At 41.4% G+C, this 16,319-nt stretch overlaps 2 protein-coding genes across 2 annotated transcripts in view; one reads left to right on the forward strand and one right to left on the reverse strand.

Moving 5' to 3' along the window:
* The window catches only part of RING1 (ring finger protein 1), a 5,003-nt gene extending 795 nt beyond the window's left edge, over nt 1–4,208 (forward strand). Inside the window, exons 2-6 of the mRNA XM_072431373.1 lie at nt 1,659–1,748; nt 1,905–2,065; nt 2,238–2,453; nt 2,962–3,261; nt 3,363–4,208. Of these exons, the coding sequence (XP_072287474.1) occupies nt 1,671–1,748; nt 1,905–2,065; nt 2,238–2,453; nt 2,962–3,261; nt 3,363–3,624 (1,017 nt within the window). The 5' untranslated portion in view covers nt 1,659–1,670 and the 3' untranslated portion in view covers nt 3,625–4,208. The remainder of the gene's footprint in view (nt 1–1,658; nt 1,749–1,904; nt 2,066–2,237; nt 2,454–2,961; nt 3,262–3,362) is intronic.
* A 3,881-nt stretch (nt 4,209–8,089) lies between these two features.
* VPS52 (VPS52 subunit of GARP complex) overlaps nt 8,090–16,319 on the reverse strand; it is a gene marked incomplete at its 3' end in the record, with an annotated part of 16,943 nt that continues 8,713 nt past the window's right edge. Inside the window, 13 exon segments of the mRNA XM_072431374.1 lie at nt 8,090–8,208; nt 8,285–8,396; nt 9,385–9,450; nt 9,537–9,644; nt 9,840–9,935; nt 10,018–10,141; nt 11,084–11,202; nt 11,283–11,438; nt 12,285–12,418; nt 13,449–13,506; nt 14,642–14,774; nt 15,600–15,700; nt 15,822–15,972. Coding sequence (XP_072287475.1) covers nt 8,090–8,208; nt 8,285–8,396; nt 9,385–9,450; nt 9,537–9,644; nt 9,840–9,935; nt 10,018–10,141; nt 11,084–11,202; nt 11,283–11,438; nt 12,285–12,418; nt 13,449–13,506; nt 14,642–14,774; nt 15,600–15,700; nt 15,822–15,972 — 1,477 coding nt within the window.

Raw genomic sequence — 16,319 nt, forward strand, 5'->3', positions numbered from 1 at the left:
AAACCTGGAATGGATCTGGTCCAGGATTCAAAACATTTGCTAACAAATAGCAAATGACTATGAAGAAATCCATTCCAGGTTTGCTGGATCACCCAGCTTCACTGATGAAAGTGTATAATCTCCAGCCTTTGAGAGCTTTAATAAATTAGGTCTAATGAGTCAGCAGAGATGACCCCAGCAGGGGGCCACAGACCGCAATGAAAACTTCCAGCTCTTATACTGAGTCCAAAATACATCTTCATACCTTTGGTTTGGTTGCGTTTGACCTACTAATGACTTCCTCACTCATAACCTCATCACATGCACGGCTCCAAGACTTTTCTAGAGCTGCCCCGATCTCTAGAATGTCCTACTCGCCTACTTTCTGCTCATATGAAAGAGCCCTCAAAACCCAACACTTCAACCTCACCTACCCATCTTCTTCTGTCTCTTAACCCTCACTACTTCCCACCATTCCATATCCCCTCCTATTGTGTGATACTCCCCCCACCTCCTAGATTGTAAGCTCTTCAGGACAGGGTCCTCTCCTCCTCCTGTTTTTATTGTACAGCGCTGTGTAATATGTTGGTGCTATATAAATCCTGTTTAATAATAAAAAGTAGGAGCAAGCCGAATAGAACGAGGATGACCATTCCAGAGAGTGGGGGCAGCTCTAGAAAAGTTTTGGAGCCGTGCGTGGCCTGTTGTATTTTCCATTTTCAAATTGGTGAATGCTGTCTGACAACAGGAAACAGTTTTTTCACACTTCTAGAGCTGTTCACCCTATTAGAATTAGAGAACAATTGCCCCATGCAAATGAATGAATGGAGGTTCTGATCACCACTTTGGAGGTATTAAGGGATAGATTATTATTATTAATAATAAACAGGATTTATATTGCACCAACAAATAACGCAGCACTGTACATTATATAGGGGTACAAATAACAGACATATTGAGAAAGAGACACAGGAGAAGGAGAGGACCCTGCCCAGAAGAGCTTACAATCTAAGAGGTGGGGGAAGTATCACACAATAGGAGGGGTTATGGAATGGTGGGAAGTAGCGAGGGTTTAGGAGACAGAAGAAGACGGGTAGGTGAGGTTGAAGCGTTGGGTTTTGAGTGCTCTTTTAAATTAGCAGAAAGTAAAAGCAAGCTGAATAGGATGAGGAAGACCATTCCAGAGAGTTGGGGCAGCTCTAGAAACGTCTTGGAGCCGTGCGTGTGATGAGGTTATGAGTGAGGAAGTCATTAGTAGGTCATTGGAGGAGCGAATAGAGCGGCAGGGGGTTATGTTTCTATCAGGTCAGAAAGGTAAGTGGGACAAGAACTATGGAGGGATTTAAAGGCAAAGCACAGGAAATTGATTTGATTCTCAGGTGAAATGGAAGCCAATGAAGAGAACTACAAAGAGATGCAGCAGAAGAGGAGCGGTGGGAAGGATGGATGAGTCTGGCTGCAGCATTCATAATAGATTGTAGAGGAGAGAGTCGGTTAGTGGAATACCAGAGAGGAGGAGGTTACAGTAGTCCAGACGAGAGATGATAAGAGCGTGTACAAGGAGTTTGGTGGTCTCAGGGGACAGGTAGGGGCAGATTTTGGAGATATTGCGCAGGTGAGAAAACCATGAATGTATATTTTCTTGTTTTATGTGTTATAACGTCTCTTTCTCCTTACAGACTGGCCACAAAATGGCGACTCCTGTGAGTGCTCAGTGCTCCAGTAAAACATGGGAGCTCAGTCTGTACGAGCTGCACCGCACCCCACAGGTAGGTGGGTCCTTTATTGTATGGAGCTCGGCTGCACAGATGTGAATGGAGGTGACACACACGGCAAGGGATTTGTACAGCCCAGACCTTGTTGGTTCTGTGAGCACAGATTTCGCTCTGATCTAGCTGAGCACTAATCTTGTCTGTCACCTTTAGGAAGCCATCATGGACGGTACGGAGATAGCCGTGTCCCCGCGCAGCCTTCACAGTGAGCTCATGTGTCCCATTTGCCTGGACATGTTGAAGAACACCATGACCACCAAAGAGTGCCTCCATCGCTTCTGCTCAGATTGCATCGTCACTGCGCTACGTAGCGGGTCAGTATCTCTGCATACATTGCAGCTTGAGCTGTTGAGCTCCATTGTCACCTTGCAGAACTTGTGCCATAGTAAGCGGTTTTGGTCCAGGCTTTAGCTGTACTGGAATTGGAACCACAAATCACTGTGATCTCTGTATCAATTATGTGATTTGGTGTATTTCTCCTTTCAGAAACAAGGAATGCCCCACATGCAGAAAGAAACTCGTCTCTAAACGCTCCCTTCGCCCGGACCCCAACTTTGACGCTTTAATTTCCAAGATCTACCCCAGCAGAGACGAGTACGAGGCCCACCAGGATCGAGTTCTGGCAAAGCTGAGCCGGCTGCATAATCAACAGGCCCTGAGCAGCAGCATTGAGGAAGGGCTGAAAATGCAGGCAATGAACAGGTACGTTATGGTGGGAGCACTTCAAGGGGGTTTGCTATTACCATTGCACTAAAATCTGAACATCAGGCACTACGTAAAAAAAAAAAATTGGTTCCCTGAACATCTGAACGTTATTTCAAGGGGTTTCCCTGGTAAAAAGTTTGAGGAACTCTATCTAAACTTTAATTGTTGCAAAGAAACTAACATTTCACTATCAAACCTCAGAATTGAAAGTTTACACATGGATTTTCAGTGTTGAACCCAGAAATTTTTTAAAGCTGAATGGGAAGAAATTGTAGGCGGGTGGCAGCCTCTGTATGGGTAGCCAACTTTTCAGTAACCTCCCAAAAACGGCCGGGTGGTGCGCCCAGCTAAAATGGGCTGGGGGGAAGACTGGGTTTTATATATTTATTACCAAACAATGCTTGCACAGTGTATCTAACATATGATAGTTCACATTATGATATTGGGTATATTTTGTAACCCTCATTCTTTTACCCTCTAAGTGTCCTCTTCTTCCTCTGTTCAGGGCACAGCGGGTCAGAAAACACCAACACGAATCAGACAACACTACATTCAGTGGTGGAGAGGACAACTGCGACAGTCGCTCACATGTTAGTAACCCATCTGTGCATAGCAACCAGGAGGCCGGGCCAAGCCGTAAAAGGTCCCGAGCCTCGGAAGATTCTGGAGCAGAACCAGACCTGTCACACGACGGTGGGGTACGAAGTCCAGACCCACAAGGAACAGGCGAGGGCGGTAGTGAGATTGAGCTGGTGTTCAGGGCTCACCCATTGCTGGTGGAGAAAGACGGTTACAGTCAAACCAGGTGAGCGCTCTCAGAAGCTGAAAATGTTTTCTTGAATTATCCTAACATGAACCAGTGTAGATCTGTGATCAGTGCAGTGAAGAACTGGTTCTTCTCTACAGGTTTGTGAAGACCACAGCAAATGCCACAGTCGATCATCTCTCCAAGTATCTGGCTCTTCGGATTGCTCTAGAAGAACAGGCTCAGCGGGGAGGAACAGAGGCCGTGTCACTGGGGGAGGTCAGCGAGAAGCAATACACAATTTATATCTGTGCAGGGGCTGCTGGAGGACAGTACACGGTAAGGATTTGCTGTTGGCGACTGAGGAAATTTATAGGCAATAAAATTGGGTCATATGTCAAATTTTTATCATTTACATGTTGAGAAAGAGATGGAGTCCCCAACATATAAGAGGAGGTACACTGAATGTATTGTGATCAGCAGCCCTGAATCTGTCTATTAGTCGTGTATTTTGAAGCTGAAGTTATATTGCATTCAAACCCTCGGCAATGAAAACACTATAGAGAAAGGTGCAGCCAACCTACTGTATGTTGCTGTTTGCAGCCCAGCAAGAAACATTCTATGCTAATCACTTCGCATGGTAACATACCAGTATTTCTGAGTATGATGATCTTCTGGTCCTGGCACATAGAGCCACGTGAGGGTTCATAGCCCAGTAAAAAGTTCCAAGAGTGAGTAAGCTTTGGACTTCCTGAATGACACTGTGGAAGGTGAAGGAATGGATCATAAGGGTAAAACAGGTTCTCCTAAAAGTGTATGTGTAACCAAAATAATGAGAATTTTGTTTCATTATTTTGTCTTAATGTCCATTGTCACCAGGACAGAAAGTAATGAGGAGTCCAACGTTTTAGGGGTTCCTCCAGGACCTGCTTATTGCTGATTAGAAAACCTCTTGCTTTGACATGGGATGGGGTATGATATACCTCAGTGTTTTCCCCAGCGCCTCCATCACCCGGCACATTTCAGTAACCACCCGGATGTTTTGTTGGGTCACAATACAGAAAGGATAAGCTGACTCAGTTTGCTGGAAAGATTGAATTTCCTCCAATGGGGATCTTTGCACAAACAGTTGATTTTGTTTTTTGGTGTGGTTATCGGCGCCCAATAGCGCTGAGAGGGTTTTGCAATTAACTGCTTGGAAACCACTTTCTGAACTACAAAACGCAAGCTCTTAAAGTGGACTTAGGCCTTTTAGTTGTTGGAAGGGCCACAATTTTGTAGCAAGCCTTGCTGACCACTAAAGAGCCCCAGCAACTGTTCATAGAATTCTGGTTTTGGTGATGGTCAAGGATGTTCTGAATGTTCTGCCTTCTCCGTCTTCTCCATTACTGAGAGTTTGAGGTTTGTTTTTGCTATTTATGTCCCTATTAACCATGTTCATTCTCTCTGTTCTGGTGATCATTGTCACTGGGCCTGAAAGTGAAAGACAATCCAACATTTGGGGTGTTGCTAGTACAGTAATAGAGAGGAATTCTTTTCAACTATAATAGGGAATTCCTCTCGCTTTGCAGAGGTTTTCTTTAACTTCCTGTTGTATTTGTAAGTCAAGAAAGATCTCCCAATGAAATACAGATTGGGGGGGGGACTGAGAGAGATTGGAGCCATTTCAACTCCACATTCTGTATTCTTGTCTCTGACTGTAACCTGTGAGATTTCTCCTCCAGGATTTATGCTTCTCCGTAAATGCTACAGTTATTACTTTACCAGGATGTGCTGGGATTCACTATTAATTCTTAATATTGTAAATACATTTAGGATTGCAGCAGTCCAGTTATGAATAATTGACAATATGGCCTTATGAATAGGGGGGGGACAAACTGAGGTTGGGAAATTGTACCAATGGAGTCTCTGATATCGGGCTGTAATTTTCTTTATAAGAAATATGTGATGTTACTAGTGTAGCCTGAGGGAATTTTGAAAGTCAGAGGTTTCCTAAACTCGGATAGGTACACAGGTAACCTCTGATTCCCCCAGCATCACGGAGTCTGATTGCGTTCCATCCAAATCGGGATAAATCTGAATTTGTGCAAGGGTAACCCTAAAGTTAGAGAGTGAAGAAGGGCTCAAATTTTTGTCTTGTATTATCTGAGCCCCATTGGTGGTGTGTTTGCTAAAATCCTATCACAGACACACACTGGGAAGTGAACAAAAATCTCCCCAATGTAATAAGTAATGCAAACCTTCTACCAGAATTGGAAATACCTGTTGGCGATAACTGTAAGATAAATTGCCGTCACTTGACAATGGTCACCAGAATAAATGGAGAGGGTCATCCTACCTAAATGGGACATAGGCAGCAATAAAAACGTGATGGAGTTTGTAACATTTCCTTGTTGTTTCCAAAAGTTTTTCTTAGGATTCCACTTTAATCTTGCCAAGTCTCCTTGTGACTGGTTCTCAATAAAGATATTGGCAGAGCCATTGCCTTTAGGGAGCTATGGAACACCCGTGTCTATTGGTGACCTAAGAAAGTATAAAATATGTAATTTGTAGGAAGAATTGTCCTCATTTAAGTGGTGCTGCAGGAGCGCTCTGCTCTAGGAGGATCATTATTGCAAGAGATGCAGCAATGGCAAACTTCAGTGCTGTATTGGCGCCTTAGGTCTGTCACGCCTCAGCCACCCTGACAAATGTCATATAAGCCATGGCTACCTGGCCTCTGCAGTATCTCCAGTCCTATATTAAAGAGAGTCTGCCACTGCCCATGTATGTCAAAGTGACAGGTTCTCTTGTAGGACTAAACTCCCACCTGCCGATATTTGTCTTGCACGCTCCCCTATAACAAGCACACTTCATAGGTAAGTCTACCTGTGAGGGATCATGTGACCTTCTCCCAGAATTCAGTGCTGAAATCTGAATAGTAAATAGCCAGACCTGTACCGTCATCTGTAATCCTAGATAAGCTTTAACGTCATCCCATGCAGAGCAGACTACAAGGTATAGAAGTATCATTGGTTGGAGAGTTTTTCATCCTACAAGAGAACCTGTCACCGGTCTGCCTTTTTGTATTGTATCCGGATGCTGGAGGTAGTCAACAAAGCAACAACTCCATCTTTTTTATTGCACTTATCTGGTGACAATAGTGTCTTATTCCTGTCTTTGTACCGATCTGCTCTCTGAATGGAGCAGCTATGTTCTTTCCTTTTAAACGTTTTGGTATACATGGCTTTTTCCGTGCCCATCGTATTGAACTGATGTGTTATAGTATGAGTTTTAAGGAATTTATATTCCAATAAATTTTTCTTCATTTTTTGGTTGCATTTTTTAGTGCAGGAGAGGTGAAAGTCTTGGGGCTGGAATGGGGAAATTGACATAAAAAAATATATACCTGGGCTTTGTATCCGTAATGCATGTACTGCCATGCACCAAACACAATTTAAATGGCTTTGCAATGCACAGGTGTGAACCATCCATGAGTTGTGCAAAAACCCCTGCATTTTACAGTTTATTTTGCATTTGCAGCCTATTAAAAATGATTGTCCTTGTTGGAGCAGAACTAAACCCTGTGATGCTCACCTATCCCCGTTTCACCTCAGGACGCCATCTTCTTCCTTTTTTACTTCTTTGGCCAGGATGAAATAACTGCAGGGGAAGCCGGGATTTCCAGGTATTCAGGCAACCAATGCTGAGCTGGGCATTCTCATTGATTTTTGACAGTTCCACAGAGCGATCAGGCAGGTAAGAAAGCGTAAGAGGGACATTGCCTGTCTGATCATCAAGTGGAACTTTAACATACAAATGATACATTGGGGTTTAAGAAAAGGGATGTTGACCCTTTTATGATCATTAAAGCCTGGATGTTCAGGCCAAGTTTATCATCATATAACTGGACCCAAACTCTGATGACTTTACATATCTGGATAACGTTAAAGGGACATTTCATGTCCCTTCTGCAATAAAGACTGGCCTGATGTATTCCTAGAAGTGGAAGAGTTCCACTTTCAGCTGTGTTTGCATCCCTGCAGACTTGTATGGTGAAAGTCCCAAACTAAATAAAAACTTTTTTTACATTTATAAAATCACCCTGCACTAAGACATTTCATATTTCCCTCTGCGGTGGGTCTGAGCGAAGCTCCCTGGTTCAGTATCTCTGATAGAGCTGTGGAGCTGTTGAATTTGTGCCCCAGGATATCAATATTGTGTCCTGAAGCAATGGGCCGCTGTTCTGATAGAACCACAACCTGATTGGAACAAGGCATCTGGCACTGGAAGACTTCTTTTTAGATCAGTTTCTCAAGCAGCACCGCCTCTGCAGCCACTTCATATCTCTATCCTTTACAGATGGTAAAGTTATGTACACATACAGAGTAACTGCCATTGAAAAGAATGGTTATCATTTCTAGCATCAATATAATGAGCACTGTAAGGATAACATTTTTCTGATCTATGGAGGAGATAGGGAAAGGCACCCAGCTGCATCTTCTCCCAACAGGAAGAAAGTCGTCATTATGTGTCCGGTGTTCAGACATGGCAGCTGTATAGATGCCATATTATCTCGGGTAACAAAACTCTAGTGCTGGTATCAGGCTTTTGACCTGGAGGTAACATCTGGCTGATAAACCGAAGGAATCCCTTCTACCACCAGGGATTGTAGGGGTTTAAATCTGCAGAAAGCAGCAGGGACAGAGGAGTAAAACTGTTGGGCTTGGGTCCCCCTTTAATAAATAGCTTCCGTTATCTTTTTAAGGAGCATATGACATAAGACGAGCTGCCAGTTGAAGGATATTTTCAAAAATGAGACATGTAAAGCAACAGATGTGAAAGGTTCTGTTTACATTTGTGAAGTAGCAGAAGATGCACTACAAACATTTTAGAACCTAGAGATTACCTGTATGATGCTGGTTCCATTTTTGAAGTTTGTAAATGACCTCATGACATCTTGGCTCAGACTTTCCACAGCCTGTTTCCACGTAGCAGAGAATCCTCGCACCAGCTGAGCCACCCGTGCTGGAATGAGAAGAGAACCTGTCATTGCAGACGTCACTTGTATACAGATCAACCTAGACTACAAAAAGATCGTCACCTTCCTCGCTCTTCAGACGATCCTGCTGGCCTTTCTCAATTAGAGATTCTGATTCTTTCACAAAGGCAATCATCCCGCCAAAAGATGGAGCCAGGATCTCCTCTATAAATTCCTAGAGGGGAAGCAATAAAAATGCCAAGCTACCATTACACACGCTGCTTAGTAAAGCTGTACTGCGAATATATTCTGCAAATGTATCATCTCAATAATCTGAGAAAGTTATATGTGAGCTACAATCATTACAATGCATGTAAAAAGGCGAAAGTCACACAAAAAAAACTTAGCCATGGTAACATAGAAAAAGGAAGGGTTTAAAACCAGGCTGTAACCTGGTACAAGTTCTCCACTAGCAAATAGGGACCAATCATCTGATCATAATAACATCCAAGAATAGTGGTCACATTCAGACTGGGGGTTTGGTAATTATCAATCTTCTCCAAACCTACAGATGTCGGTATGCTTCAAGTAAACATCATTTTTCATATACAATTGCATTATTAAAAAAGTCACGAATCTGTTTCTTTAAAACAAACTTGAGTGTACCCAATGAAAACTTCCCATAACCTGATCCTGAAATTGAAGGCTTGCTATGATACAGGGAACATTTAGGAAATGTTAGTTGTGCCAATGCAGTAGCCTTAAAAATGTACCCTTTGTCTTGAATTCCTTTTGAAAATAGAAGTGAATTTCCCAACATGTGGAGGTGCCTATAGCTGCGTATCTGCAGTGTAAGATTGAGTGCACTGTTCCTCTCTGGATTTGGAGGGAGATTTTGTTATCTGGTGATGTGCTCACTACTGAGCTGCTCACAGTTTTCCTTGATGGAGGTGATAACACGGGAAAGCAAAACCCTGCAACTACCAAGATGGCCGTCCCATACAGGGACAGAATGCAGAACAAAGTAATATGGCAAAGATCAGCTGCAAGGAGATCACAGAAATGTTGATGATTAATCTCTTGCCCTCTGCCAGCATTGTTTTGGGCATGTAAAAAATGATATAGGTAGGCAACTAGGGATTTAACCAACACGCACTGGCCCAACTAAATTTGGTTTGGACATCTACACAACAAAGAGACGTTTTATTCTTGTAGTCAATTACCTGAGTCCGCGCGCTGAGTAACTGCTGGAAACTTTCCACCTCTTTACTGTCCGATGAAGCTCTTTCCTACAAAAAAAAAAATGATGGTAACATTGAAGAAGTGATGTACAAGTGATGCATTCTCACAGTGCAATAGCACAGCAATCACTCACCATCAGCACGCCGAGCATCATGTCATAGTTATTAATCAGGAAAATAAGCTGCTCCTTTCTGGAGGAGAATTCAGCTGCCATTCTCAGGACAAAATTCTCCACTTCTCCCTGGAAACAAGAAACTAGAATTAGACGATGTTCTGCTTTAATTGTCTCACTTTCTTCTTAAAAATGAAAGCTGGAATTTGATTGGTTGCACCAATAAACTTTTTTTTTTTTATTTTAGAGCATACTGACTTGTCCTTCAGTTCACATTGCATTGACTTTGTGATATGAAGCAAAGCTGTATACAGATTTAATTACCTGCAATTGTCCCAGGAGGGAATTGGTCTTCTCATTTGTGAATGTCTGATTTATACTAACAATGGCAGATGAAAATTCGGCGTAACGGCGGGTTATCTAGGAAGTCAGACAGGGAACATGTTAATGTAACATAGGCAATGCGTGTATCAGTACAGCTTAGGAAAGACTTCAGTCTTACATAATGTGGTCTAGTATCCAGATTTCCCAACCTCTGCGGATCCGTGTTCCGGATACTCTGAATATTCAGCTCCAATATATACTGAAATCGGGGCCACAGCATGTCCAATAGAGCGTCCCAGTACCTGCAGGCCAACAATATACATTAATGAAACCTGCTTGGTGTATATAAAAATGATTGCTGATACAAATATAATCTAGACAACACCTTAAGGATTTTTGTGCCTAAAGTCCATCAAGTTAAAAAAAGTATTGAAGGTAAAATGGTTGGGCCTGTATTAAGATGGACCGGTCTCTATGACAAAGTGGAGAAAGGTCATTTTGCAGCCACGTTAATATATCAGTGAATGAAGTTTGATTATTATTTATTATTATTATTAATATTAACAGGATTTATATAGTGCCAACATATTACAGAGTTCTGTACATTAAATAGGGGTTTGCAAATTACAGACAGATACAGAGAGTGACACAGGAGGATGAGAGGATCCCGCCCCGAAGAGCTTACAATCTAGGAGACTACAGACTGGTATCTTCATCCGACTTCTCTTGCTAACTGTTTTATTATCTATTAATTCTGGTAAATATTTCTACTCCTCCTAAAGGGGTGACACCACTGATCATTCTTCACTGAACTTGGACAAGAGCATTGTTACTTCACTAGACTTTAGGAAGCTGTGTAAGCAGTTGGAACATTTATTAGAGGGGGATAAACCAAATAATTCCCGAGAGAAGAATCGATCATTGCCCCTGAAATACATGGACCTGAAGTTACTCCACCAGAGAATGTTTTGGTGAATGTCAAATCCACTGGTCTATAAATGAATATTATCCAGCCTCCATCTAGCCACAGCTTAGATGTTGGCAAAACACGATAGTTATAATGGTTGGAGGACACCGTATACCAATCCTGAAGGCCAGATATTATTTAAGAGGAGGTAAAACAATAATGGCTCTCTTGACAGGGTGCATTCTCATTAGCTGGTATGTGTCCTTCCACCTTCCTACCTACTATTTCCCTTACTGAATGAGCTCATTGATCATGGTGTGTTAGCAGGATATCTTACTTGTCTATAGCGGGAATATCTCTTTTCTGAGCGATGCCTTGAAACCGCAGCACAATGTGTATACACAGGAAAATAGCAATGCTGTCGAAGCAGTCAGATACATAAGAGTCAATGTGTTTCTGTAGAAAAAAGGAAGGTTACTATAATGGAATTCAGACTTTGAGTGTAATGTCTGGTTGCTTGCTTTGAGACGTCTTACCAGGAACATGGATAATGTTTTGCCCATCACTATGTTGAAGAGTTCCTGAGCTGCCGAGCCGCTAACCAAGAAGAAATCGGATAAGAAGAGGTATTCCCGGCAGCTGTTATCGAGGAGGGCGTAGTGCTGACTGCGGAACAGAGACTCAAAGGGGTACTGGAGAAAAAAGATAGTAGGGGTTAGATATGGGGTATCTCCTTCTACGAATACATCATCAATTTAACATCTAATTCATGCCACAAAATGTATTTTATTTACATATTAAGTCTGGCTGGTATAGTCCATGGCTGCTTATATATCTCAGGTACTACAGTTATGAGAGCTACCCATAATAGCTCTTGATTCTCATTTGCCATCCTTTTTTTACTTTTTCCAGTTTTCCTGCTATGCTCCCCATGAATGGGCCAAATTTTTGCATAGCCTTCCATGTGACAGTATTAAATGGTTGAGCAGCCAGGACCAGTGTTATTAAATGAGAAGAAAATTTGTCAAATGCTCCACACATCAGCAAGTGGCAGGAAATTTGTTTTCACACAGAGTAATGTGAAAGAGAAGAAAAACATATGTGCAGCTGGGGGGTTTACAGTGAAAAACTGTGCTCCACTGCTGCATTCTGTAGTTCCACAAGCCATCTATATTACTATTGTGTCTTATATGGTTGTATAGCACAGGATGGAACCTCAGCACACAGCGGGGGGACACAGGCACCTGTGAATTGTCAGATGCTGAAGATTCTGCCAGGGATCATAGATCTGCAAGAGAGCAAAATTAGGATATTAGTGCTGCTCAATGGCTCAGCTTTACTGCTGTCCACTTTCAGTACAGTTCAATCAGTATATATAAGAACTGGACTGTGTGGCTAATTGATTCTGTTTAGGCAGCACAGATCAACCCTCAGTCACTAATATACATCGGCTAGTGAGACAATATCCGTGTATATAGATTATAAAAATATAATATTTAGTGCAGTAACATTTTCCCAGTCCATGCCCCACCTCTTACCCTGACATCACTCTTCTGCGCTGTGTGTGGCACTATGATTGGACCCTCCAGTTCTGTGGGACTGATAATGGCGGCCCGATTACCGACAGTAAACACTGTGTTCTTACTGCGCAGTGTCGGCTTGGAGAAGAAGCGTGACCAGGTTAAGGAGAATATGAATAGATTCAAGTATTAACAGAAATAAAAGGTGCCTGAAAAGACTAATAGATAATACATTTCAAACCCTTACTTTATAAAGAGAATTATAGAAAACATTATTGTCAAAGGTCTTTAAAGCTTATTGTGCAATGTACCTGAACTCAGAAGGGACTTCCTTATTATGCTAGATCGGCAAGATTTTTACCATGGGGAAACCCTTGAAATAACTTTCAGGTCTTCAGGGACCCCCTTCTATAATCACTATATCCACAGATCACATTACATTAACGTTTTGGTCAGTAGAAAGAATGCCTCTTATACTGCAGACCTCTGGGAAGAATGTCAACCTTACAAATAGCCAAAAGTTCATTGGAATCAGTTATACTAACCTGAGAGACACAAACTGCTCATTGCTTTAGGAACCCCTGGCAACCTCTGGAGAAACCCTATGGTTCTGCAAAACTTTGTGCTAGATGTATATTGTCCTCTGAAGCAGAAGATATACACTTACCTTTTATTTTTCCCTATGATGTCTCATTTTTTATTTTATTTTTATTATTTATCTTATTTATCTTATTTATTTTATATTCATGCTTGTCAATTCAATCTAAATTGACAAGGTAGGAAGAGACTCTCTGCACCGCTGCCTTGCCAATCACCTAGCTAACAAACTTTAGTTATGAAAAGTATGAAACGAGAGCCCGGATTACTGTACATGCGTGGTGGGAGGAATTTGGCTGGAAGCGTTAAGTATTGATCAATTTACCATTTTGTGTAATCAGACATGCAATCGATGAAGTATATTACATGTGTATTGTGCCACCCAGCACAAACTATCAACATAGTGGGGGAGTTTGGGTATTCAAGACTCAAGTATTATTATAAAGTCTGATATCACTTTGGCAGCCATAGGCTGTTCTGATGGTGGTGTAGACTGCTGCTTACATGAGGTGTTGGTATTTGCAGCACTTTTTTATAAAGACACATACATGACACAGACTGAATCAATCACATATATCAGGATATCTTTCTTGGCAGTGTCTTCGATCCCCATTAGGTCATCCTTCTCTGCAACCTCCTCGTACTGGAATAAAATTGGAAAAGGCAAATGTTTAACATACAAAAGCAGCAAAGAAGAGAGCAAAGGTAAAAGAAAAGGTGTAGTCCTTAGAGTCCTGGTAAGCTGCAAACCTATAGAATTTCACATTTATAAATGTAAAGAAAGAAAAGCCTACATGCAGTCCTCTATCATGAGCAGATTTGGAATGGTGTTAAATATGTTCACACTGAGAAAGCTACTTCAGCACTCTAATATGTGTATAGGAAATGTTTGTTCCTTGTCTGCCTCTCTGGGCTTAGTAATATAAGTAAAATTATTTTCCTGCTTACTGGCCCTTACTTTTAAAGTAGAATATAACACTTTTTATGGTTTTGCCCATTTAGTGAGTTGGCCCAGACTGCACTCTCACCAAGTCATGTTTTGCTTGGGTTTTGCTAGGGGACAGAGGATTCCCTCCTTTGCTTACATGGTGCACAGTCACTTCTCATGCATAGGGCATAGTCTATATTAGTAGATGGCATACAATAGATAGCCCCCTCTCTTATCTTCTTTCGCCCTCCCTTTCCCCCCTTCTTGTTCTTTGTCACTCTTTGCCTCTTTCTCTCTCCTATCCCCATTTCCTCTCAGGTCTATTTTCTCTAAAGTTGCTGGTTATTCTGTTGAATTTTTTTTTATAAATTGTATCTTTCTCACTTGTATATAAAGTATGGAAAAAAGTAGAATATAATTTATTTTAGGGGGAAGGTAAGCATTTTTCCTCAATTCCTGTTCCCAAGATACAACAAGAATTACAATATGTCCCCCAAGAGACAAAGACAATAATAAGCTGACTTTTTAACTTTTCACCACTCAAGGAGAAAAAGTATTGCACTGGAAAAAATATGAATGCTTACACAGCTAGAATACTTTTGGAAATATTAGCTATCTGCATTTCAAGATGATTTGTTGATTTTGGTATTATAAGTCATTAACCAAGGTGTAGGAAATAAAGTATTGATCTGTGTACTGTTCCAGGTAAGTGTTGAGGCCATGGATCAGGCTGGCAGCCATAAAATTAGCATTCTCATGTCAGTAATGACAACCTACGTATGTAGTTTTCTTCTGATAGATATTTTCTGATACAGGTAAATCCCTGCATTGCCAAACCTCAAACTCTCACCTGCAGTTTCATTAGCCGGCTAGAGTAGGACTTGAAGTAAGACAGGTAGACTTTACTCATGGTCTCCACATACTCGTCCTGAATTTCCTGAGCCACTGACCGCTCATTGCCCAGCAGAAACTGGTAGAAGAACCTGCAACATACAAGAGGAAAGTCAAATTTTTTGGAACAATAATGAGAGAAGATTCCAGACACACAGAAATAGTGGATGCAAGACTGGCCAAACGTGACACAATATAAAATGCAAAACATGGCAGCACTCTGTTCCCCATCTAGAGGTAAGGAGTGCATTTTGGGATATAAGTTTGATCTTTAAGCAATGTATAATATAAAACAGTACACCATCAGATGTGAGCTATTGCATTGTGGGAACTGTAATGGAGTAAACTGTACATAAAGGGACTGTGATTTAAAGGGACTCTGTCATCAATTTTAAAACATTGGAGGTATTTTAGTTACTGTAGCATTTTATCTTTTTTAATAATTATTTTCATTCACTTACAATGCGCCTTTGAACTTTCTAACAAATGTGAATCCTCCAGTAAAAGTCAATTTGCTACACAGCTCATTACTCCTTGTCCATATCATATCCCTATTCATTTCTGAGTGTCTAATACCTGCCTTTGTTAGTCCAGCTACTTAGCCCTCCTGCTCCATACACAACTATTTATATAGCAATATAGTGTGTCACTTAACTGACAGCTCTAGGTCTGCTGACAACACATACATATATGTATATACCATGCAAATAATACATTAAATGCACATATAGAGATACATTTATGAAAGCTCTCCAAGTTTGGAGAAGATAGACTATTATAGGCAGGACCTGGGTGACCTAGCAATCCAGCAGGTAACTTCTCCAGTCTTGGAGAGCTTTAATAAATCAGGCCCAATATCTTAAAGTTAGATTGATGTTCATAAAAAAAGTCTTTTGACAGGAAGGAAACAAACTGACCTGTATTTCAGCAGAGCATTCTGGGGAATCTGATAATTAGTCATTGGCTTCCGGAAAGAGTAGATCTTCTGTAGAATGAATTCACGAACTTTGGCCACAGCCTAAAAAAACATAGGATCTGAGGGTTACACAAATTCAAGGTAAAGAGATCTATAATACCCAGCCCTTATTGCCAGCGTGGAGGCTTTCCTCTAGTAATAATATCTCTGAACCATTACAAACCTTGATCTTCAGCTTATGTAGTATATCCTGGACATCAGCGCAGGCCAGCGTGTCTCTGAAGGCTTGCTCCTTTACGTAATTGATCTTATTGTTAAGTTCTTGCAATTGTTCCACAAACTGCTGATCGGTGACCGGAACCTCCAGGATGACACTATAACACAAAGGTACCAATGGGTCAAAGATCCTATAATTCCAGCCAGTCATATCAGAATATTGGTCCCAATGAACCAGCAGTGAGCCCATACAAAGCATCCAGCAGACTGGGCCCACAAACGTTTTTTTCTGTTTAGGCCCAAATTTTTAACCACCCTGGCTAATTGCCACTTTATTATTCAGAGAGCATTCACTCTTTTGGAACTATAAAAACACCACAGGTGGCCAATGTAGGTGGCCTGTTGTATTTTTCATTTTCAAATTGGTAAATGCTATCTGACAACAAGAAACAGTAAAGTTTTTAACACTTTTACAGCTGTTCACCCTATTAGAAAGTAGAGAAAA

Source organism: Pyxicephalus adspersus, chromosome Z, assembly GCF_032062135.1.
Source record: "Pyxicephalus adspersus chromosome Z, UCB_Pads_2.0, whole genome shotgun sequence".
Classification (NCBI taxonomy): Eukaryota; Metazoa; Chordata; class Amphibia; order Anura; family Pyxicephalidae; genus Pyxicephalus; species Pyxicephalus adspersus.